Source organism: Chiloscyllium plagiosum, unplaced genomic scaffold (genome assembly GCF_037043375.1).
Source record: "Chiloscyllium plagiosum isolate Xiang-an unplaced genomic scaffold, Cpla_swu_hap1 HiC_scaffold_33, whole genome shotgun sequence".
NCBI classification, from domain to species: Eukaryota; Metazoa; Chordata; class Chondrichthyes; order Orectolobiformes; family Hemiscylliidae; genus Chiloscyllium; species Chiloscyllium plagiosum.
The window spans coordinates 28578144-28602098 of record NW_028270171.1 but is presented as its reverse complement, the minus strand read 5'-3'; the positions used below and the strand labels follow the sequence as shown (position 1 = coordinate 28602098).

Below are 23955 nucleotides of genomic sequence, written 5' to 3'. Positions count from 1 at the left end.
TTTAGGGAAACATGATTCGACTTCTCCCTGACACCCCCACTACTCACAGTATAGAGGACCACACACTTGATAGAAAAGTTATGGCAAGTTTCAACTTTATTGAATCTCACTGCAAAAAGCATAACTAGAATGGAATGAGCTGGAGGGAAAAAAATGAGAAATGGACAGAATTGAAAGACGCCCAGGGTTGGAATAGATATAATACATCATTGTGCCCTGGAAGTGTGCAGTGAAACTCAGTGGATAGGGTCAGAAATGTATAGAGAGGGAGGTAAATTGGACATGAGCTGGGTGTTAGGGAGAAAGGGAGGGTAAGAGAGTGTGGATGGGACATTGAACAGGGGTCAGCACAGCAGACAAGAGCTGTGGGAAGGGTGAAAACTGTGGACAAGAGTAGGACAGTGAGCACAAGTTGAGTGGTGGAGGCAAGAGAAGCTGAGAGGAGGGATGGAACATTGGCAAGAGAGGAGTTGCTAGGACAGTGGTCATGTAGGAAGGAGGTAATAGGCTTGGAACAGACAGACTGAGTATAGTGTAAACTTTCAGGAGTAGGGTTAGAGATGATATTTTAGAAAGGGACGGATCTCATTCCAATAAAATACATTGAAATAAACGTGAAACCATCAACACGGACAGTTGTCCACAGCCAGAAACAACCCATCCCATGTCCTTAAGTAGCCAAGAGTTGGGAATGAGCCGCAATGGCCCGCACTTTGCAGAGATCACACCCAGATACAGTCGGAGCAATCCCTCGGGTCTTTACAACCGGGAAATAAATGGACACAGACAATGATGTGAGAGTTACCAGGAGCTGGAGTGTGTGAGGGTCGGATCTGTTCCCGCCGGAGCCGGGACTCACTGGATGAGGCATTTCTCTCGCTGGCGACCCTGCCCTCGGCCCAGCACCTTCTCCTTGAGGTACCGCAGGTCGCTGTTGAGGCTGGGCCTGCGGGCCAGGGGCGACACCATCCCGAAGGCGCCGAGCTCCTTGGCCCCGCGCCGCAGGCGGAACGACTTTCGGTGGAGAGCCTCGGGGTATTGCACGGAGAGGCGGCGGTGCAGGGCCGGGCTCATCTCATCGGGCAGCTTGGCCAAGGCGAACAGCGCCCGGAACATCTCCTCCACGTTCGAGTTCTTCTTGGCCGAGAGCTCGAAGTAGACGCTGTTCGCGTCCCCGGCGACCAGGCGCTCGGCCTCCTCGGCCCAGACCTCCCGGTGCAGCTCGGCCCGGTCCACCTTGTTACCGCACACGGCCATGGGCGGCCCGACCCCCGGGCCCGGGCCCGGACCCGGACCCGCCGCCGCCGCCTTGTCCCGGAGGCAGGTCTTACACTCAATAATCTGCCTCCGCAGCCTCTCCACCTCGTCAAAGGAGCCGCGGTTATCGAGGCTGAAAACCAGGATGAAAACATCGCCTGGAACCGAGAGAGACACAGAGAGAGAGTGACAGGCCAGAGGACCAGCCGGGGGGAAGGGAGAGGGGGCTGCACACACCGGAAACCCGCCGGGGGAACACACAAGCTGCTGCACGCACCAGAAACCCGCTTCCCCTGGGGAAGGGAGAGGCTGCTGCACACACCGGAAACCCGCTTCCCCTGGGGGAAGGGAGAGGCTGCTGCACACACCGGAAACCCGCCGCCAAAGGGGGAAGGGAGAGGCTGCTGCACACACCGGAAACCCGCCGCCCAAGGGGGAAGGGAGAGGCTGCTGCACACACCGGAAACCCGCCGGGGGAACACACAAGCTGCTGCACACACTGGAAACCCGCTTCCCCTGGGGGAAGGGAGAGGCTGCTGCACACACCGGAAACTCGCTTCCCCTGGGGGAAGGGAGAGGCTGCTGCACACACCGGAAACCTGCCTCCCCTGGGGGAAGCGTGGGGGTGCTGCACACACCGGAAACCCGCCGCCCAAGGGGGAAGGGAGTGGGGGCTGCACATACCGGAAACCCGCCTCCCCTGGGGGAAGGGAGAGGCTGCTCGGGGGTCAGTCTTTGACAGTTGCCCAGGGATTGGTTTGGATTTTAAAAAGTTCCTCGAATTGAAACAAAAATCACAGCAGCTTCAAAAAAAAAGTGTTTTTCGAAAAATATCCTCCAGGAGCAGGTAGGTCGGGCTGGTCAATCACTTCAAATACTGACCCCTCCCCCTCTCACCCCCCTCCCCTCTCACCCCCCTCCCCCCTCACCCCCCTCCCCCCTCACCCCCCTCCCCCCTCACCCCCCCTCCCCCCTCACCCCCCCTCCCCCCTCACCCCCCCTCCCCCCTCACCCCCCCTCCCCCCTCACCCCCCCTCCCCCCTCACCCCCCCTCCCCCCTCACCCCCCCCTCCCCCCTCACCCCCCTCCCCCCTCACCCCCCTCCCCCCTCACCCCCCTCCCCCCACCCCCTCTCACCCCCCCTCACCCCCCCTCCCCCCCTCCCCCTCACCCCCCCCTCCCCCCCCTCCCCCTCACCCCCCCCTCCCCCTCACCCCCCCCCCCTCACCCCCCCTCCCCCTCACCCCCCCCTCCCCCTCACCCCCCTCCCCCTCACCCCCCCTCCCCCTCACCCCCCCCTCCCCCTCACCCCCCCCCTCCCCCTCACCCCCCCCTCCCCCTCACCCCCCCTTTTCTAGCACCACACTCTCGACAGTGACCTGTATCTGTTCTCCCAGATCTCTCTCCCTCCAGTCCATCCGGACACATTCTCCAACAGGTTTCTGATCGACTTATTCTTCTGCCCAAAATACACCATCTCAAATTTAACTCCATTGAAGTTCATTTTCCATTTAACGTTCTGCAAGTTTATTAACACCGTCCATCGTTTGTTTTCACCTCACCTCCCAAATTATGTCATCTATCACTTGGAGTTGAAAAGTGTGGTACTGGAAAAGCACAGCAAGTCATGCAGCATCCAAGGAGCAGGAGAATCAACATTTCAGGCACAGGGCCTTTTATCTAACACTTGGAGACCTTCTGGGTCCAACCAGTCTAAGCTGATCCCAAACTAAACAAACCAATCCCAAAATAAACTAGTCCAACATGCCTGCTCCTGCACCATCTCCCTCCGAACTTTTCCTATTCATGTATCCATCCAAACATCCTGTAAATGTTGCAATTGTACCTGTATCCGCCACTTCCTCTGTGTAAAAGATTTGCCCCTTCATGTTTTTTTAAAAAAAATTTCTCTCCTCACAACTTAAAAATGTGTCCCACAGTCTTGAAATCCCCCATCCTAGGGAAAGGACCCATTTTCAAGTCTAAATAATATTTAAAAATTCTTTCACAGGATATAAGTGCCACAGCATTTATTGCCCCCACTGCCTTTGGACCAATTGGCTTACTGCACTATTTCAGAAGGAATTTCACAACGCTGTGGGCCTGGAGTCACATGTGGGCCAGACTGGGTATGGTTGGCAGATTTCTTTCCTTAAGGACACTGGTGAACAGCTGTTATTGTCATCATTTGAGTCTCTGAATTTCGATTAAATCCCACCAGCTGCCATGGTGAGATTTGTTTCCACTGTGAGAATGACATCAAATAGAGCTTCTGAATGACTGGAGTGGTATAGTCACCACACTATCTGCCTGATCTAAATGATGATCAAAAGTGATCCCAGCACCAATGCCTTTGAAAAACTGAATTCTGATGAAGGGTTCTGCCAAAAAAACGTTGACTCTCCTGCTCCTCAGATGCTGCCTGACCTGTGCTTTTCGATCACCACTGATACTTTTCACCAGTCTCTGTAATGACCTTGAACCGACCAGTTCTGCTCATCTTCCTCTGACCCCCCCCCCACATCAGTCAACACGTGGATGGGTGAGGAGTCAGTTAGTGACATCATTGCACTGTGATGCAGGAAAAAAGCCCAGGTTTAATTCCTGCACCTGCTGTGGGAACCTCCTTAGCTTACCCTCAATTTATCCATCATCAATTATCACTCTGTCGTGGAGAGAGCTGCCAATCGCTCTTTGTGGATTGTGGCTCCATACTGCTACGTGGTACCTTGTTAAAGAACTTTTGAAATTCCAGATATGTTCCATCTACCACTTTGTACTCATCTACACGATCCAACATGACTGCTCTTATTTTACATTGTCAATTTTTAGATATTTTTCTATTTTATTTTTGACGAAGAATTCCATTATCTTCCTTACCACTAACGTTACTCTATAGCATCTTAGAATTGCTTTGTCTTCATTTTTAAATACAGAAATCACATGTACTGTCCAGCTGTCTTAGAGATGTACAGCATGGAAACAGACCCGTTGCTCCAACCCGTCCATGCTGACCATATAGCCTAAATTAATCTAGTCCCACCTGCCAGCACTTGACCCATATCCCTCCAAACCCTTCCTATTCATATACCCATCCAGATGCCTTTTCAATGTTGCAATTGTACCAGCCTCCACCACATCCTCTGGCAGCTCATTCCATACAAGTACCACCCTCTGTGTGAAAAAGTTGCCCCTTGGGTCTCTTTTATATCTTTCCCCTCTCACCCTCAACCTATGACCTCTAGTTCTGGACTCCCAACCGCAGGGAAAATACCTTGTCTAATTTACCCTATCTATGTCTCTAATGATTTTATAAACCTCTATAAGGTCAGCCCTCAGCCTCTGACGTTCCAGGGAAAACAGACCCAGCTACTCAGTCTTTCCCTTTAGCTCAAATCCCAAACGATGAACATCCTTGTAAATCTTTTCTGAACCCTTTCCAGTTTCACATCATCTTTCCGATAGGAAGGAGACCAAAATTGCACGCAATATTCCAACAGTGGCCTAACCAATGTCCTGTACAGCCGCAACATGACCTCCCAACTCTTGTACTCAATACACTGACCAATAAAGGAAAGCATACCAAACGCCTTCTTCAGTATCCTATCTACCTGCGACTCCACTTTCAAGGAGCTATGAACCCAGGTCTCTTTGTTCAGTAACACGCGCACTCACAACCTTACCATTAAGTGTATAAGTCCTGCTAAGATTTGCTTTCCCAAAATGCAGCACCTCGCATTTATCTGAATTAAACTCCATCTGCCACTTCTCAGCCCATTGGCCCATCTGATCAAGATCCTGTTGTAATCTGAGGGAAAATTCTTCGCTGTCCATTACACCTCCAATTTTGGTGTCATGTGCAAACTTACTAATTATACCTCACGCTCACATCCAAATCATTTATATAAATGATGAAAAGCAGTGGACCCAGCACCAATCCTTGTGACACTCCACTGGTCACAGGCTTCCAGTCTGAAAAACAACCCTCCACCACCACCCTCTGTCTTCTACCTTTGAGCCAGTTCTGTATCCAAATGGCTAGCTCTCCCTGTATTCCATGAGATCTAACCTTGCTAATCAGTCTCCCATGGGGAACCTTGTCGAGTGCCTTACTGAAGTCCATATAGATCACATCTACTGCTCTGCCCTCATCAATCATCTTTGTTACTTCTTCAAAAAACTCAATCAAGTTTGTGAGACATGATTTCCTACGCACAAAGCCATGTTGACTATCCCTAATCAGTCCTTGTCTTTTCAAATGCATGTACATCCTGTACCTCAGGATTCCCTCCAACAACTTGCCCACCACCGAGGTCAGGCTCACTGGTCTATAGTTCCCTGGCTTGTCTTTACCGCCCTTCTTAAACAGTGGCACCACATTAGCCAACCTCCAGTCTTCCTGCACCTCACCTGTGACTATCGCTGATACAAATATCTCAGCAAGAGGCCCAGCAATCACTTCCCTAGCTTCCCACAGAGTTCTCAGGTACACCTGATCAGGAGCTGGGGATTTATCCACCTTTATACATTTTAAGACATCCAGCACTTCCACCTCCGTAATATGGACATTTATCAAGATGTCACCATCTATTTCCCCACATTCTAAATCTTCCATGTCCTTCTCTACGGTAAACACTGATCCTTTAGCAGTTTTCTATTGCCTTGTGAATTGATGCAGTAAAGTCTCTATCCTCCCTAACACCTTTTATTGTGTGTGGGTATAATCTATCCAGGCCACACGTTCCTCCTCTCTCTATAATTAGTTTATTAATTAAATCCCCTTTCCCCCTCTCTCTTTCTTTCATTGCCATGCTCAAAATGTCCGTCTCCCTTGTGACAAGGGAGAGTAACAATTGAACAACATGCAGTTTATCATCTGTATCCCTTCATGGCCTTATACCTATCCTAATAACAGTGTTGTTTACATAGATATTGTAACTAGTCTGTTTCACATTCCTTGTGAATATTACATTGTACTTTGATTTTGCCTCCACAATTGCTTTTCGGACTTCTTTCCTAATCAGTTTCTAGACCCAAAACACCCGAATACCCACTCCCTCACTGCAGCCCACGTACTTTGCCCGAATTGTGTGTGTTTCGGTGATGTGAGATTAGTAATTGGTTAGAAACAGACCGATACAATGTAATCCTGATAAAGAGCGAGATGGAGGGATTCTTTTCCTCTGTGTCTGTCTGTCTCTATGTGCGTGTGGGTCTGTCTGTGTGTGTGTGTCTGTCTCTGTGTGTGCGTGTGTGTCTGTCTCTGTATGTGTGTGTCTGTCTCTGTATGTGTGTGTCTGTCTCTGTATGTGTGTGTCTGTCTCTATGTGTGCGTGTGTCTCTGTGTGCGTGTGTCTCTATGTATGTCTCTACATGTGTGTGTCTCTCTTTGTGTGCGTGTGTGTCTCTGTGTACATGTCTTTGTGTATCTCTATGTGTGTGTGTCTGTCTCTATGTGTGCATGTGTCTCTGTGTGTGTGCACGTGTCTGTGTGCGTGTCTCTCTGTGTGTGCACGTGTGTGTGCATGTGTCTGTCTCTACCTGTGTGTGTGTGTGTGTCTGTGTGCAAACCCACCTGTGAGGATGGAGAGCCTCCTCATGGCGGGGAAGGGGTGGTTCCCGGACGTGTCGAGGATGTCGAGTTGATAGACGTCCCCGCGGATGTTGTAGACCTTGCGATGGAAATCCTCGATGGTCGGAGTATACTGCTCCTCAAACCGGCTGTTCAGAAAACGGGAGACAATACAAGACTTTCCCACTTTGGAGGCTCCCAGGATAACCATCCGGTAGGAATTCTTGGCTGGAACATTCAGCATGGCAGGAGTGGAGTGGAAAGTCTTCATCATGGCCTTCACCTGGATGAGAGAGAGAGAGAGAGAGACATTTGATAATGTTTGCATGTCTTGCTGGATGGCTCCTGATGCTCACAGTTTAACTGATGCTGTCGCTTTGTGGAGGGGTGGTGCTGTAATGGGAGTACAGACACAGGGATATGGGTTCAAATCCCACCAGTGGCCGATGGGGGTAAATCCCACCAATGGCCGATGGGGGTAAATCCCACCAATGGCCGATGGGGGTAAATCCCACCAATGGCCGATGGGGGTAAATCCCACCAATGGCCGATGGGGGTAAATCCCACCAATGGCCGATGGGGGTAAATCCCACCAATGGCCGATGGGGGTAAATCCCACCAATGGCCGATGGGGATAAATCCCACCAATGGCCGATGGGGATAAATCCCACCAATGGCCGATGGGGGTAAATCCCACCAATGGCCGATGGGGGTAAATCCCACCAATGGCCGATGGGGATAAATCCCACCAATGGCCGATGGGGGTAAATCCCACCAATGGCCGATGGGGGTAAATCCCACCAATGGCCGATGGGGGTAAATCCCACCAATGGCCGATGGGGATAAATCCCACCAATGGCCGATGGGGGTAAATCCCACCAATGGCTCATGGGGGTAAATCCCACCAATGGCCGATGGGGGTAAATCCCACCAATGGCCGATGGGGGTAAATCCCACCAATGGCCGATGGGGGTAAATCCCACCAATGGCAGGTGGGGATAAATCCCACCAATGGCTGATGGGGAAACTTATTTTCAGGAATGACAGCTAGCCTCGTGGCAACCACCTAATCATTGTTGATCATCAAAAAGCCCATCTGGTTAACGAATATCCTTCAGGGAAGGAAATCTTCCATCTTTACCTGGTCTGGCTCAAGTCCCAAAGCATCACAGTTGACCTTTGACTCTTGGCAATTAGGGATGGGCAATAAATAGTGGCCTGGGCCACTGACACCACATCCCAGGTACCAATCTTTTTAAGTTTCCTGATGAAGGGCTTTTGCCCGAAACGTCGATTTCCCTGCTCCTCGGACGCTGCCTGACCTGCTGTGCTTTTCCAGCACCACTGTGACCTTGACCGTCATCTGCAGCCCTCACGTCCGCCCAATATTTTTAGAGTCAGGCAGCACGGAAAGAAACTCTTTGGTCCAACCCATCCGTGCTGACCAGGTTTCCTCAACTGAGCTAGTCCCATTTGCCTGCGTTTGGCCCATATCCCTCTAGACCGTTCCTGTCCGCGTATCTGTCCAGATGTCTCTCACCTGTTGTACCGGGATGCATGGAATGCCGTGTGTGAACCCAGATACAAACTGGATCACGGCAGGTTTGACTTTGTGCCTTTTGCCTGTGACACCGCGCAGAGTTTCTCTGAATAATCGTGAAGAAGGGCTTATGCCCGAAACGTCGATTCTCCTGTTCCCTGGATGCTGCCTGACCTGCTGCGCTTTTCCAGCAACACATTTCCAGCTCTGATCTCCAGCATCTGCAGCCCTCACTTTCTCCTTAATTTCATACTGCCCAATTATGTCATTATTAAATTTGTTTATTTGACTTTTTACACCATTATCTAAGTCGTTTGTGAATAACTGAGGTCCCAACACAGATCCCTGCAGGATACCACTCATCACATCCTGCTAATGTGAGTACAGACCCTTTAAGCCATTTTCCTATCTATTTATGAAAGTAATTTGCCCTCAATTTCTTGGGTTTTTACCTTAGCTAACAGTCACGTGTGACAGACCTTTATCAAAAGCCTTCTGGAAGTCCATAAAGTCAACATCCATCCACCCATCAGTTCCCCTGCCCTCGATTATAGACCCCAATAGTTTCTACAGGAATGAGGAAAGTGTGTCCAGCAGGCTAAGATAAAAGGTAGGGAGGAGGGACTTGGGGGAGGGGCGTTGGAATTGCGATAGGTGGAGGGAGGTCAAGGTGAGGGTGATAGGCCGGAGTGGGGTGGGGGTGGAGAGGTCAGGAAGAAGATTGCAGGTTAGGAAGGCGGTGCTGAGTTCGAGGGATTTGACTGAGACAAGGTGGGGGGAGGGGAAATGAGGAAACTGGAGAAATCTGAGTTCATCCCTTGTGGTTGGAGGGTTCCCAGGCAGAAGATGAGGTGCTCTTCCTCCAACCATCGTGTTGCCATGGTCTAGCGATGGAGGAGTCCAAGGACCTGCATGTCCATGGTGGAGTGGGAGGGGGAGTTAAAGTGTTGGGCTACGGGGTGGTTGGGTTGGTTGGTCTGGGTGTCCCAGAGGTGTTCTCTGAAACGTTCCGCAAGTAGGTGGCCTGTCTTCCCAATATAGAGGAGGCCACATCGGGTGCAGCGGATGCAATAGATGATGTGTATGGAGGTGCAGGTGAATTTGTGGCGGATATGGAAGTATCCCTTGGGGCCTTGGAGGGAAGTAAGGGGGGAGGTGTGGGCGCAAGTTTTGCATTTCTTGCGGTTGCAGGGGAAGGTGCCGGGAGTGGAGGTTGGGTTGGTGGGGGGTGTGGACCTGACGAGGGAGTCACGGAGGGAGTGGTCTTTTCGGAATGCTGATAGGGGAGGGGAGGGAAATATATCCCTGGTGGTGGGGTCGGTTTGGAGGTGGCGGAAATGACGGCGGATGATACGCTGTACATGGAGATTGGTGGGGTGGTAGGTGAGGACCAGTGGGGTTCTGTCCTGGTGGCGGTTGGAGGGGCGGGGCTCAAGGGCGGAGGAGCGGGAAGTGGAGGAGATGTGGTGGAGGGCATCGTCGACCACGTCTGGGGGGAAATTGTGGTCCTTGAAGAAGGAGGCCATCTGTGTTGTACGGATTTGGAACTGGTCCTCCTGGGAGCAGATACGGTAGAGACGAAGGAATTGGGAATATGGGATGGTGTTTTTACAGGGGGCAGGGTGGGAGGAGGTGTAGTCTAGGTAGCTGTGGGAGTCGGTCGGTTTATAGTAAATGTCCGTGTTGATTCGGTCGCCCGAGATAGAAATGGAAAGGTCTAGGAAGGGGAGGGAGGAGTCAGATGGTCCAGGGTGGAAGGTGTTGGTGAAGTCGATGAACTGTTCAATCTCCTCGTGGGAGCACGAGGCAGCGCCGATACAGTCATCGATGTAGCGGAGGAAAAGGTGGGGGGTGGTGCCAGTGTAGTTGCGGAAGATGGACTGTTCCATCTTCCATCTTGTGAAGGGTGAGTCAGGTACCTATTGTGCATCTCGCTTGTGCCTATCATATGCTCCCGCCTAGCCCCATTGCCCTATCACCCTCCATTGTGGCCAAGTCTCTGCCACGGTCACCCTCTGTCCTCCTTTTTTCAATCCTGTACCCCAAAGGGCTGTGGAAGCTCAGTGTTGAGCAGAGTTCAACAGAAATCAATAGGTTTCTGGAGACTAGTGACATCAAAGGGTAATGTAGGAAAGTGGCAAATAGGTGGATGACCAAACCTAATCTAAATGAGTGGCAGAACAGGCTTGATGGGTGGAATGGCCTTCTCCTGTTCCTGTATGGTTAAAAAGTGCAGGATACCCTCCGTGTTGGGAATGAACTTCAAACACTGGAGAAATCGCATCAGCGGAGACTCATTTATGTCGAACCAGCGACTCCACTCCATATCATACGCTCCACAGTTGAAATATTCCCAGGTTACAACTGGACATCAGTGTCTCAGGGGTTTTGGAATGCACTGAGTTCGGCTAATTTTGACAAACCCAACAAATTTATGGGTGGCACGGTGGCACAGTGGTTAGCACTGCTGCCTCACAGCGCCAGAGACCCGGGTTCAATTCCCGCCTCAGGCGACTGACTGTGTGGAGTTTGCACGTTCTCCCCGTGTCTGCGTGGGTTTCCTCCGGGTGCTCCGGTTTCCTCCCACAGTCCAAAGATGTGCAGGGTCAGGTGAATTGGCCATGCTAAATTGCCCGTAGTGTTAGGTAAGGTGTAAATGTAGGGGTATGGGTGGGTTTCACTTTGGCGGGGCGGTGTGGACTTGTTGGGCCGAAGGGCCTGTTTCCACACTGTAATGTAATCAAAAAAATCTAATCTAAAAACTTTGAACGACATGTCCTTTACCGTTCAAACCTTCCAGTGCAGAATCGAGAGCTTAGTGTTGAAAAGTGTGGTGCTGGAAAAGCGCAGCAGGTCAGGCAGCATCCGAGGAGCAGGAGAATCAACATTTTGGACATAAACCCCTCTGGAGCTTCGAAGAATCAGGGGTGACTTAATGAAACAAAAGTCTGAGGAGACTTGACTGGTTGGATTTGGAAAGATGTTTCCTCTTGTGGGAGAACTAGAGGTCATTGTTTGAAAACAAGTGCTCGTTCCATTTAAAATAGAGATAAGGGAACATTTTTCCTCTGTGAGTTAAGAATCTTTGGAATTCCTTTTCCGAAAAGGCAACGGATGCAGAATCTTTAAGGCAGAGGTAGATAGATTCTGTGCAGGAATTGGCGAATTGAGCTTCAATTCAGACCAGCCGTGATCTTACAGAAGGCTGGAGCCATCTCAAAGGGCTGAGTGGCCTCCTCTTGTTCCTTGCTGATATTGTTAAGTCATCATCCAGGACAGGAGGCCATTCAGCCCATCATGCTTGCATTAGCTGTTTGAATTAGCTTTTAAGTATTTGTCCAATTCCCTTTGGAAAGTTTGTTGCCCCATCAGACAGACTAGTCCACTCCAGATCCAGTATCTGATTGGTCAGCTGGAAGGACTCTTGAGCAGACCACCTCAGGAAGAAGATATTGGCCTGAAAGCGGATTCAGTGCAGATTCACCCCGATGGACAGCAAACTCAAAAGGTTGGATTAAGAGCATAGATTACACCAACATGGCTTGTTGATCTTTGGGATTCAGAGGTGATCTGCTTGAGATGATGAAAGTTACAAGCACATAATGGGGAGGAGACAGAGAAACTGTTTCTTCTCTGGGAATGTCCAATACAACCCAGGGCACTGTGCTGTGGGAAGGATGGTGAAGAGTCTCAAGTAGCTAGGATAGTATGCTTTCCTTTATTGGCCAGAGCATTGAGTATAGGAGTTGGGAGGTCATGTTGTGGCTGTACAGGACATTGGTTAGACCACTGTTGGAATATTATGTGCAATTCTGGTCTCCCTCCTATAAGAAGGATGTTGTGAAACCTGTAAATCTTTTCTGAAGCTTTTCAAGGATGTTGCCAGGGTTGAACAGTTTGAGCTAAAGGGAGAAGGTTAATAGGCTGGGGATATTTTCCATGCATTGTCGGCTGAGGGGTGACCTTATAGAGGTTTATAAAATCATGAGGGACATGGATAGGGTAAATAGACAACGTCTTTTCCCTGGGGTGGGGGAGTCCAGAGCTAGAGGGCATAGGTTTCGGGTGAGAGAGGAAAGATATAAAAGAGACCTAAGGGGCAACATTTTCACACAGAGGGTGATACGGGTATGGAATGAGCTGCCAGAGGAAGTGGTGGAGGCTGGTACAATTGCAACATTTAAGAGGCATTTGGATGGGTATATGAATAGGAAGGGTTTGGAGGGATATGGGCCGGGTGCTAGAAAATTGGAAGAGGTGAGGTGAAGATATCTGGTCAGTATGGACGGGTTGGACCAAAGGGTCTGTTTCTGTGCTGTACATCTCGATGACTCTGTTTCTGTGATGTATCTCTGACTCTTAGGACTTCCGAGAGGCTGCAGAAATGGTTCTAGGGACAAGGGACTTGAGTGACATGGACAGGATGGAGGAAGTGGGGCAGGGGGTGGAAAGGTAGAGGGAAGATTTGATCACATTTTTTAAATTCACGAGGTGTCTGGGCAGAGTAGACAGGAGAAAGAAATCTGTTCTGATGGGTGGAAAGATCAGGGGAACAGATTTAATGTTATTGTCAAAAGAAACCATAGCGACACGAGGAATTCTCCCTGCCTCCCTCCACACACACACACACACACACACACACACACAGTGCATGGTTCGGGTATGGAATGTACTATTCCAGGGAAACAGTGGGCAGGTGGACCTAGGGAATAGTTGCAGAGAGCCAGCAGAGGGTTGGCTGGCTGAAAGGCCACCATGCAAGAATGATTCAGATTCTAACTGCTCCTTTAAGTAAAAACAAGTTTCAGCATAACTGATTTGATTTTGTACACAAAGCATCTGTTAGAAAGCTCAGGATGTGATCTGATTGCTCTGGAGATTCACCAGGATGCTGCCTGAAATGGAGCACTGCAGCTATGAAGAGGGGCTGGGTAAGCTCAGGTTCGTTTCCATGGAGTCGAGATCAGAGTGGTGCTGGAAAAGCACAGCAGGTCAGGCAGCATCCGAGGGGCAGGAGAATCGACGTTTCAGGCAGGAGCCCCTCGTTCCTGATGAAGGGCCCCTTCCTGAAACGTCGATTTTTCTGCTCCTCGGATGCTGTCTGACCTGCTGTGCTTTTCCAGCACCACTCTGATCTTGACTCTAATCTCCAGCATCTACAGTACCCACTTTCGCCTTCTTTTCCTTGGAACAGAGGACGTTGAGGGGGGGCCTGATAGAGGTGTAGAGGGGCTTGGATGGTTTAACCAAGGGGCCTAGAACAAGGGAGCATAATTTTAAAGTGACAGTCAGGAGGTTTAGAGGAGATTTTTTTAAGGATAGACATTTGAAACAGAGGGTGGTGGAAATCTGGAATGTGATGACGGGCAGGGTAGTTGAGATGGGAAACCTTAATCTTTAGAAACAAGGGACTTGAGTGACATGGACAGGATGGAGGAAGTGGGGCAGGGGGTGGAAAGGTAGAGGGAAGATTTGATCACATTTTTTAAATTCACGAGGTGTCTGGGCAGAGTAGACAGGAGAAAGAAATCTGTTCTCATGGGTGGAAAGATCAGGGGAACAGATTTAATGTTATTGTCAAAAGAAACAGTCATCGAGATGTACAGCACAGAACAAGCATTTAAAATGTCCTAACATTTAAGGCTGTGGGTCTAGTGCAGGTGGGAGTATACTGTTGGCAGTACAGGCTTGATGGGGCGAAGGGCCTCTTCTGCCCTATTTGATTCTATGATCCAGAAAGCTTTTTCTAAATAGCTTCACGAATTTGCTCTCCTAACTTCAAAGACTGGCAGTGAAAAATATGCCGTTGACTGTAGCACTGATAGAAGCTGCACCAGTTTATTACTCTGTGTGCCCTTTTCAAAATGAAGCATTCGACATCTCTCTGCCACACTGCTGCGATGTGTCTGCCCTTTCAGCAGCCAGTCTCCATCCTCCTGAAGTCTGTTACTCTCCTGTTCTGTGCAGTTACCCCGTGTATACCCAAGCTCAGGCACTGGCCGCTGTCACGCAAGGAGCACTGATTCTCACACCAAACACTCGATAGCTTTTCTAGCACCACTCTAATCTTGACTGTATCGCTCCCTTCTGTCTAAAATATCATGAGCCATGCTTTCTGTCTCATTCAGTTCTGTGTCTGCTGCAGCCCCTTGAATCTGACGCCTTCAATTCATTTGAACAAGTCGGTGACGTGGCAATTTAACACCAAGGACAGGTTGTTCTGGTTGAAGGATTAAGGGGAAAACAGATTTAAGATTTTGGTACAGTTGTGGGGTTGGAGCTGGTGAAGATTTTGTATTAATGCAGTAAATGGTATTGTCCAGAACACATGGCTCATTAGAGCAATAGAAATGGGGGCAAAATTATTCCTCCTCCTCTTTTCTATGTTTCTATGGTAACAGGGGATTGAGTTGGATGATCAGCCGTGATCGTACTGAGTAGCAGAGCAGGCTCGAAGGGCCAAATGGTCTATTCTTGCTCCTACATTCGATGTTTCTGTGGAAACGATCAATGATTTCAGAAGGACACTTGGGGAGGAAAAAAAAGTTTCCGGGCCGTGGGACTGACTGGATTGCTACGCAGAGGGCTGGCAAACAGGCCCGTTTGTCATGTCACATGGCTCAACCTCCTGCAAGTTCAAGTACTCGGCAGCACTCAAGTCATCAATTCCCTGTGTTAATTAATCAAAGAACACAATCAATTTCGAGAGACGTGAGCTGAGTTTAAAATAGCCACGCTGGCTAACCAGATATTCAACAGAAAATCCAACATATTCCAACTGCAGTCCAAAGCCTTGAAATGGAAACGTTCTCAAAACCACATCATTCCAGAAAGTGCACCCTGTTCTAAACGCAAACTTGTCTTTTTTTTTCCAAACAATGCAACATTCTAATATCTCAACAATTTGTATATATTATATGCCTTTCCATCAGGACTTCCCAAAGTGAGGGTCGGGATGCCAACTGGGATTGAGAGCTGCAAACTAAAGGCAGTGGAGCTCTGACTGAGTTGTAACAGCTTCCTTCCTGCTCTCACAGTCAGGCCTCACTCAGCTCCCACTCTCCCAGTTCTCACTGAGGAGCTATGACGCAGTTCAAGCCTTGAAATGGGGTCATGGTGGGAGGGAAGAGTTTGGGAAGTGCTGCTTTACATAATAAACATCCCAAAGTGTTTCACATGAGCGCTGTTCAAACAAAACTCAACGACGACTTGTACAATCCTTAAAGACAGGAACACACCAAAGAGCAGTAGCAGGAGTGGACCATTCAGCCCCTCGAGCCTGCTGCTCCCCCATTCAAAATCATGGCTCATCATCCACCTCAGTCCCCCCGTTTCCACATTCTCCCCATACTCTTTGATCCCTTTAGCCCCAAGATCTATACCTAACTACTTGAATACGGAGGTGCCGGGGTTGGACTTGGGTGGACAAAGTCAGAAGTCACACGACATCAGGTTATAGTCCAACTCCACTTACCAAAGGGACAGTGCTCCGAAAGCTTGTGGTTTCAAATAAACCTATTGGTCCATAACCTGGTGTCGTGTGACTTCTGACTTGACTTGAAAACATTCAATGTTTTGGGCTCAACCACATTCTGCGACAGCGAGTTCCACGGGCTCACCTAGATATAGAATCCCTACAGTGTGGAAACAGGCCCTTCGGCCCAACAAGTCCACACCGACCCTCCGAAGAGTAACCCACCCAGACCCATCCCCCTATTACTCTACATTTACCCTAGACTAATACACTTAACCTACACATCCCTGAGCACTATATGGGCAACTTAGAATAGCCAATTCACCTGACCTGCACATGCTCGGACTGTGGGAGGAAACCCACGCAGACACGGGGAGAATGTGCAAACTCCACACAGTCAGTTGCCTGAGGCAGGGACCGAACCTGGGTCCCTGGTGCTGTGAGGCAGCCGTGCTAACCACTGAGCCACCGTGCTGCCCCATTTCTCTTCATCTCAGTCCCAAATGGCCTGTCCTCTATCCTTAGATTGTGACCCCTGAAAATTATTACAAGTGCATTGTTGTAAAAACCAAAACAGTGCATAGCACAAAATCTGAGATCTCACACTCCAGCAACAGTCTGAAACCGTTGTTCTCAAGCCATGACAACAGTTGTCATGGAGCTGTGACTACAAGGTTGTAAAGTCTCGTGGTAATAGTGTAGGACCAAGTTGGAATGGAAGAGCAGGCAAGTCTTACTGCAATTGTACAAGGTCCCGATCTGGACGGCTGAGAGCAATTTTGTTCCCCTGTTTTAGGGGAAATATTATTTCATTGGAGGCACTTCAGAGAAGGTTTGCTGGAATGATCCCTGGGATGGAGGGATTGTATTCTGAGCAAAGGCTAAAGAAGTTGGAACTCTTGCACACTGCAGTTCAGAAGAACGCAAGGCGATCTCATTGAAACATAGGGGCTGGACAGGGTCAATGCTGAGAGGATGTTTCCCCTCATGGGAGAGTCCAGGAGCAGAGGGCATTGTCTCAGAGTAAAGGGGCCCCAATTTAAGATGGCGAGGATGAGGAATTTCTTCTGAGGGTTGAGAGTCTTTGGAAATCCTTACCACAGAGACTGCCCCATGGACTCGATGGGGGTCAGGGTCCTTGTGTACATTTAAGGCCGAGATAGATTCTTGATCAAGTCAGGGAGTCGGGTGATAGGGAAAGGGCAAGAAAGTGGACATGAGGAATTTTGGATCAGGCATGATCCTATCAAATGGCAGCGCTGGTTTGAAGTGCTGTACGGCTTACTCTTGTTCTACCCTGTCTTAGTGTTAAAGGAGCTGGAAATGTGTTGCTGGAAAAGCGCAGCAGGTCAGGCAGCATCCAGGGAACAGGAGAATCGACGTTTCGGGCATAAGCCCTTCTTCAGGAATCTTTCGGAGGCCGATGGAAGATTCATGCCCGAAATGTCGATTCTCCTGTTCCCTGGATGCTGCCTGACCTGCTGCGCTTTTCCAGCAACACATTTCCAGCTCTGATCTCCAGCATCTGCAGACCTCACTTTCTCCTTAGTGTTAAAGGACTCAATTGCAGAGAGAAGGGAACAGAATTCGGGGGAAAGCAATGGTCCCATGAGCTGTTGGAGGAGGATATGTTGTCAACTTTGTTTGTCAAGAAGTCAAGAAGACTAAGGCGGAACAGTTTGTGATATTTCCTGTCACATGGAATGGTTTCTTTGAAAGAAAAGAGTTCAGGGCTGAGGCAAGGAGACATCTCGCGGGAGGTTTGGTTTTGGCTTTTTGTACAAGGGAAAGGATGAGGCAGTTCAGCAGATTGCTTCACTCTTAGCGAGAGCCAACACCTTAAAACCAAAATCATCTGAAGTGGTGCACTGTTTATCCAAGCTATTCACCTCTACCTTCCTCCTTTGTTAAAATTATTGTTCATCCTCAGCACTTGGTTTCAGTGGCCACGGGGGGAGTTTTGAGAAGATGACGGGGTCTAGGTGATGGAGATTGATAGTGGGTAATGGTGTTCATTTGATGAACTGTGTGGGCATGATGAGCCGAATACCAACCCTGCTGCATCCTGTGTGGGACAGGAGTCACGAGTACACCCAGACTGGGTAAGGACAGCAGGTTTCCTAGTATAAAGGCAATTAATGAACCAGTTGATTCCTTGCAAACATCTGGCAACTTCACAGTGCCATAACCAATCCCAGCTTTTATATTTTTAAACATCCGAGTTCACATTCTCAGGATCACTGACCCAGTAACAAAGCCATCGCACCACCACACCCTGGGGGAGTTGGCATCGTCACTGCTACCCTCTGTTATCAATCCAGGATCTACCTTTCCCAATGCTACACTCTGCACTGTGCTTAGCTAACAGTTTTTATTCAGTTGCAACATTTTAACACGCAAGAAACCAACTGGAAGAATGGACCCTCGTGAGAAATGACCGTTGACCTCAAAAAGAAAGGGCACTTGTGAGCCCATTTCCCCCTCCCCCTTTCCTCAGAGACCCATCACCACAGGTTTTCACTCGTTCAGATAGACTAGGATTGAGCCATCAATCAGCTAGTCCTACATCCCACACGGTTGGGGGGGTCCTACTGTGGAAAAGGTGCTGTCTGGGGCAATAGTCAAGGCCCTGTTAGCCAGGCTAACATCAGCTCCTGAGGAGATCCCACTAGGTTAACCTCTTCATGCATTGCACTGGGAGGCCACAACAGCAGGAAGGCAAAGAGTCAACGTCATGAGGTGAGGGGGCTGGAGAATGTTTGGATTTTTGTCGAGTGAGTACAGAAATGGCACATCTCCCAGTGACGGTGAAATGACACCGAGGATACGGAACAGAAACCAGCTTGACCCCTCCCTGGACATTGCCCTCCTATTAAGTTCAGCCATTACTATCTCCTCTGATTCTGTGTCTATCCAACCTCCCTTTAAATGCGGCAATGTCATTCACCTCCGGATATACAGAGGAATTAACAGAATAACACAGGCAGGGACTATTTTGATCAGTTAATCGAATTTCGCATAATTGAATGCCAGGTAACATAGTTTAGCCGAGCATCGGGACCCTGCGGTTTTGCTGGATAATCCGAGATTCGGATAATCAAATGCAGGATAATTGAGGTTCCCCTGTGTTAGTGATTTTCTGATATTAATGCCCTCAGTTTAAGTAGAAGTGTCTCTGTCAAATTCTTCTGTAATATTCAAGACTTCGATCAGCCTTAAAATGTCTCAGCCTGCCCAATCCTCAGCTCACATAGCAGTTTTGTAAATCTTCACAGGATGCTGCCCAGTGACAGAATCATTTGTATGTGGAACCAGAGCTGTACCCTGCACTTCAAGAATTTAATGACAGTTTGAAACAAGATTAATACAGCTTTACTGCTTTTACATTCTCTCCAGGCAGGAGGCTGGAAGAACACAGCAAGGCAGGCAGCATCAGGAGGGGGAGATGTTGACGTTTCGAGTGTAACCCTTCTCCAGGACTGGGGGTGTGTGGGGGGAGGGAGCTGCAGATAAAGGGGGTGGTGGGGGGGCAGGATGGGGAAGTGGGGATAGGTGGAGACAGGTAGAGGGTACGACCTGGTTGCTCAATGGGAGGGGAAGGGACTGGGAAGGCAGGTTATTTGAAATTGGAGAACTCAATGTTAAGTCCTCCGGGCTGTAGGCTGCCCAAGAAGAAGATCAGGTGTTGTTCCTCTAATTTGTGGTACCGCCACCCCCTCCGATACCCCCACCCTCTCTGGTACCAAACCCCCTCCGGTACCGCCACCCCCTCTAGTACCCCCACCCCATCCGGTAACCAACCCCCTCTGGTACCCCCACCCCCTCTAGTACCCCACCCCCTCCGGTACCCCACCCCCCTCAGGTCCCTCACTCCCCCTCTGGTACCCCTCCCCCTCCGGTACCCCTCCTCCTCCGGAACCCCACCCCCCTCTGGTACCCCCACCCCCTCCGGTACACCACCCCCTCTGGTAGCCCCACCCCCTCCGGTACCCAACCCCCTCCGGTACCCCCACCCCCTCTGGTACCCCCCCCCCCTCCCCCCAGTACCCCACCCCCTCCGGTACCCCCACCCTCTCTAGTACCCAACCCCCTCCGGTATCCCCACCCCCTCTGGTACCCAATCCCCTCCGGTAGCCCCACCCCCTCCGGTAGCCCCACCCCCTCCGGTACCCCACCCCCTCCGGTACCCCACCCCCTCTGGTACCCCCACCCCCTCTGGTACCCCCACCCCCTCCGGTACCCCCACCCCCTCCGGTCCCCCAACCCCTCTGGTACCCCCACCCCCTCTAGTACCCCCACCCCCTCCGGTACCCCCACCCACCTCCAGTACCCCCACCCACCTCCAGTACCGCCACCCCATCTAGTACCCCACCCCCTCCGGTACCCCAACCCTCTCCGGTACCCCAACCCTCACCTCCATCCAAGGCCCCAAACAGTCCTTCCAGGTGAGACAGAGGTTCACCTGCCTCCCCTCCAACCTACTTTACTACATCAGGTGCTCCCGATGGTGTTCCCTACATTGGGGAGAGTGAACGTAAACTTAGGGAACGGCTCACCGAGCATCGCAGGGTTCTGATTATTAGTCACAATATCTCATGTGGCTTCATGTCAGATTTTATTGGAGAATGTTCCTTTGTTATGCTTTGGGCTTATTAAGGAAGCTATGTAAATGCAAGCTGTTGAAATTACAGCTTGCAATAATGATCAAATAATTACTAACATTTAATATGATTCTCTGGTATTTTAACATTCTCTCGATTTGAATGGATTAGTAACATAATGTTTGTAGCTGTTGTTTGATGTTTATTCAAAGTGATATCTCTTTAGTCATCGAGATATACAGCACAGAAACAGACCCTTCGGTCCACCCAGTCCATGCTGACCACATATCCTAACCTCATCTAGTCCCATTTGCCAGCACTTGGTCCGTATCCTTCTAAACCCTTCCTCTTCATATACCCATCCAGATGCCTTTTATATGTTTCAATTGTACCAGCCTCCATCACTTCCTCTGGCAACTCATTCCATACACGTACCACATTCTGAGTGAAAAAGTTGCCCCTGAGGTCCCTTTTATATCTTTCCCCTCTCACCCTAAACCTATGCCCTCTCGTTCTGGACTCCCCCATCTCAGGGAAAATACCTTGTCTATTTATCCTATCCATGCCCCTCATGATTTTATAAAACTCTATAAGGTCACCCCTCAGCCTCCGACGCTCCAGGGAAAACAGCCCCAGCCTGTTCAGCCTCTCCCTGTAGCTCAGATCCTCCAACCCTGGCAACATCCTTGTAAATCTTTTCTGAACCCTTTCAAGTTTCACAACATCTTTCCGATAGGAAGGAGACCAGAATTGCATGCAATATTCCAAAAGTGGCCTAACCAATGTCCTGTACAGCCGCAACATGACTTCCCAACTCCTATACTCAATACTCTGACCAATAAAAGAAAGCATACCAAACGCCTTCTTCACTATCCTATCTACCTGCGACTCCACTTTCAAGGAGCTATGAACCCAGGTCTCTTTGTTCAGTAACATTCGCACTCACAACCTTACCATTAAGTGTATAAGTCCTGCTAAGATTTGCTTTCCCAAAATGCAGCACCTCGCATTTATCTGAATTAAACTCCATCTGCCACTTCTCAGCCCATTGGCCCATCTGGTCAAGATCCTGTTGTAATCTGAGGGAAAATTCTTCGCTGTCCATTACACCTCCAATTTTGGTGTCATGTGCAAACTTACTAATTATACCTCATGCTCACATCCAAATCATTTATATAAATGATGAAAAGCAGTGGACCCAGCACCAATCCTTGTGGCACTCCACTGGTTACAGGCCTCCTGTCTGAAAAACAACCCTCCACCACCACCCTCTGTCTTCTCCCTTCGAGCCATTGTCATCTAAGACAAGCATGTATCAAAAAAAGGTCAAATACTACAGGAATACTTTGGTTCCTGTGCTAAGATGACAGAATACATTTAAACCATTGAGGTAATTGGGTCAATAGGTGACAGATAAATTTCAACATGGATTGCTGAACATAATTAATTGTAGAATCTAGACAAGGAGTGCTTGAGGGAATCGAACTCTGGGACAACACCGATTAAAAAGATTTAGAGGTTCTGCAGCATTAATCTACCTCCACAAAGAATGTTCAGAAAAACAGGTACATTAAATAAAACAAGAGACTGCACCTCGGGTACCACACAAATTCTAGACCATCAAGGACTTAAACCACAAATAATATTTGACAGAGTCAGAATCGTTTTCTGTTTATAAAGGAAACGTTTCAATTGAATTCTCAAGAATATACACTGAATTAACGAACTGATTAAAGGAATTTGTACCCAACTCTAATGAATTTGTGTGCTGGAAGGACGACATAATTAATATTAGGAATTTATCATCAGGATCAGATAAAATCTTGCGATAAAAGTGGGGAACTGAGTCCACCAACACACCAACAAAGAATCACATGGAAACCTTCAATAATTGCATGTGAAGTAAGCCCAATTATTTCTGAACTGACCCCAAATGTGCTGTTTGACTCTCATTGATATTTCAGCCCAAAAATTTGCAAAATGGTGTTAAACATTCTGAATTAAGCCAAAACAATGTCAAAAGCCACAACATTGTATAAACTCCATCATTGGAAAGGGCTAAGTAACGACCGTAAGCGGTGCTGCTGCTTCCAAGCGGAGAGCCTCCTGCAGTGGCTGCAGCATGAGCCTCTCTCCCTGCACCCAGCCTTCAGACTGCAGCAGGCAGGGAGTCCCGCTGCTGCCCGGCTCCTCATTCCCCACCCCCTGGGCTGGGGGACACCGTGTCCCTGGCACTCTCTGGGGGTGGGGGGGGAGTGTGGTGATGGTGTGAACCAGCGACTGCAAAGAGGGGCTCTCCGGGCGGATTGGGAAGCGGCGGCAGAGGCAAGGACAACCCGAGAGGGGGCACAGGGAGGGAGGGGGCACAGAGGGGGAGGGGGCACTGAGAGGGAGGGGGCACAGAGAGGGGGGCACGGAGAGGGGAGGGGGCACAGAGAGGGGAGGGGGCAGAGAAAGGGGTGGGGGCAGAGAGGAGGGAGGGGGCACAGAGAGGGGGCACGGAGAGGGGAGGGGGCACAGAGAGGGAGGGGGCACAGAGAGGGAGGGGGCACAGAGAGGGAGGGGGCACAGAGAGGGGAGGGGGCAGAGAAAGGGGTGGGGGCAGAGAGGAGGGAGGGGGCACAGAGAGGGATTCTATTGAAAATGAGAAGGGTCTTTATGGGGAATGACCGGGGCGAATAGAGAATGACGGAGGAATATGGAATGTCGTGGGGGCAATGACAGAATATTCAGGGGGGATTAGGGAATGACAAGGGGGGACAGGGAATGACAAAGGGGGGAATAGGGAATGACAAGGGGGGGACAGGGAATGACAAGGGGGATTAGGGAATGACAAAGGGGGGAATAGGGAATGACAAGGGGGGACAGGGAATGACAAGGGGGAATAGGGAATGACAAAGGGGGGAATAGGGAATGACAAGTGGGGGACAGGGAATGACAAGGGGGATTAGGGAATGACAAGGGGGGACAGGGAATGACAAAGGGGGGAATAGGGAATGACAAGGGGGCACAGGGAATGACAAGGGGGAATAGGGAATGACAAAGGGGGGAATAGGGAATGACAGGAGGGGATTAGGGTTCAACTGAGTATTTGCCTAATTTCCTTCTGGATCTCAGCTTTCTGGGGGGTGGGTGGGCTGGGGGCTAATAGGGAGCAGGTATTGGGAATGAGGGGGATCGAGGGGGGAGGTGTGGTATAGAGGGAGGGGGGAATAGGAAGATGGAGGGCAAACGGGGCAGGGGCGCTAGGAATGCAGCGCAGCGACAGACGAACCTTTATCGTGGCGGGGCTTGGGCCCCTGTGTCCGGCAGCTGGAGGGAGGGGGGGGCTCAGTGCCCGGGGTCCATGCCCCCTTCAGCCTGAAGATGGCCCGAATGGCTGCGGCTGGAGCTCAGTGAGCAGCTCACTCCCAGCACACGGGGCGGCTCTGCAACAAGACCCTCCCTTATCACTGGGCACCCGGCTCTCAGCGGCCAGCCACAACAACAGCAACCTGCATTCCCATAGCGC

General features: G+C 50.0%; 1 protein-coding gene and 1 long non-coding RNA gene across 2 annotated transcripts; one reads left to right on the top strand and one right to left on the bottom strand.

Moving 5' to 3' along the window:
• Nucleotides 1-78: 78 nt before the first annotated feature.
• Nucleotides 79-23937, bottom strand: LOC122544788 (GTP-binding protein Rhes-like). Its single transcript, XM_087978397.1, has 3 exons — nt 23719-23937; nt 6833-7112; nt 79-1415 (listed from the first exon to the last, which is right to left on the bottom strand). The coding sequence occupies exons 2-3, from the start codon at nt 7101-7103 to the stop codon at nt 856-858; spliced, it is 831 nt and encodes a 276-aa protein (XP_087834523.1). The 5' UTR covers nt 7104-7112; nt 23719-23937; the 3' UTR covers nt 79-855.
• LOC148141459 (uncharacterized) lies at nt 1809-6430 on the top strand. The gene is made up of 2 exons (XR_015752581.1): nt 1809-2104; nt 3269-6430. It is a non-coding gene; the product is annotated as an uncharacterized LOC148141459 (long non-coding RNA).
• Nucleotides 23938-23955: the final 18 nt, after the last annotated feature.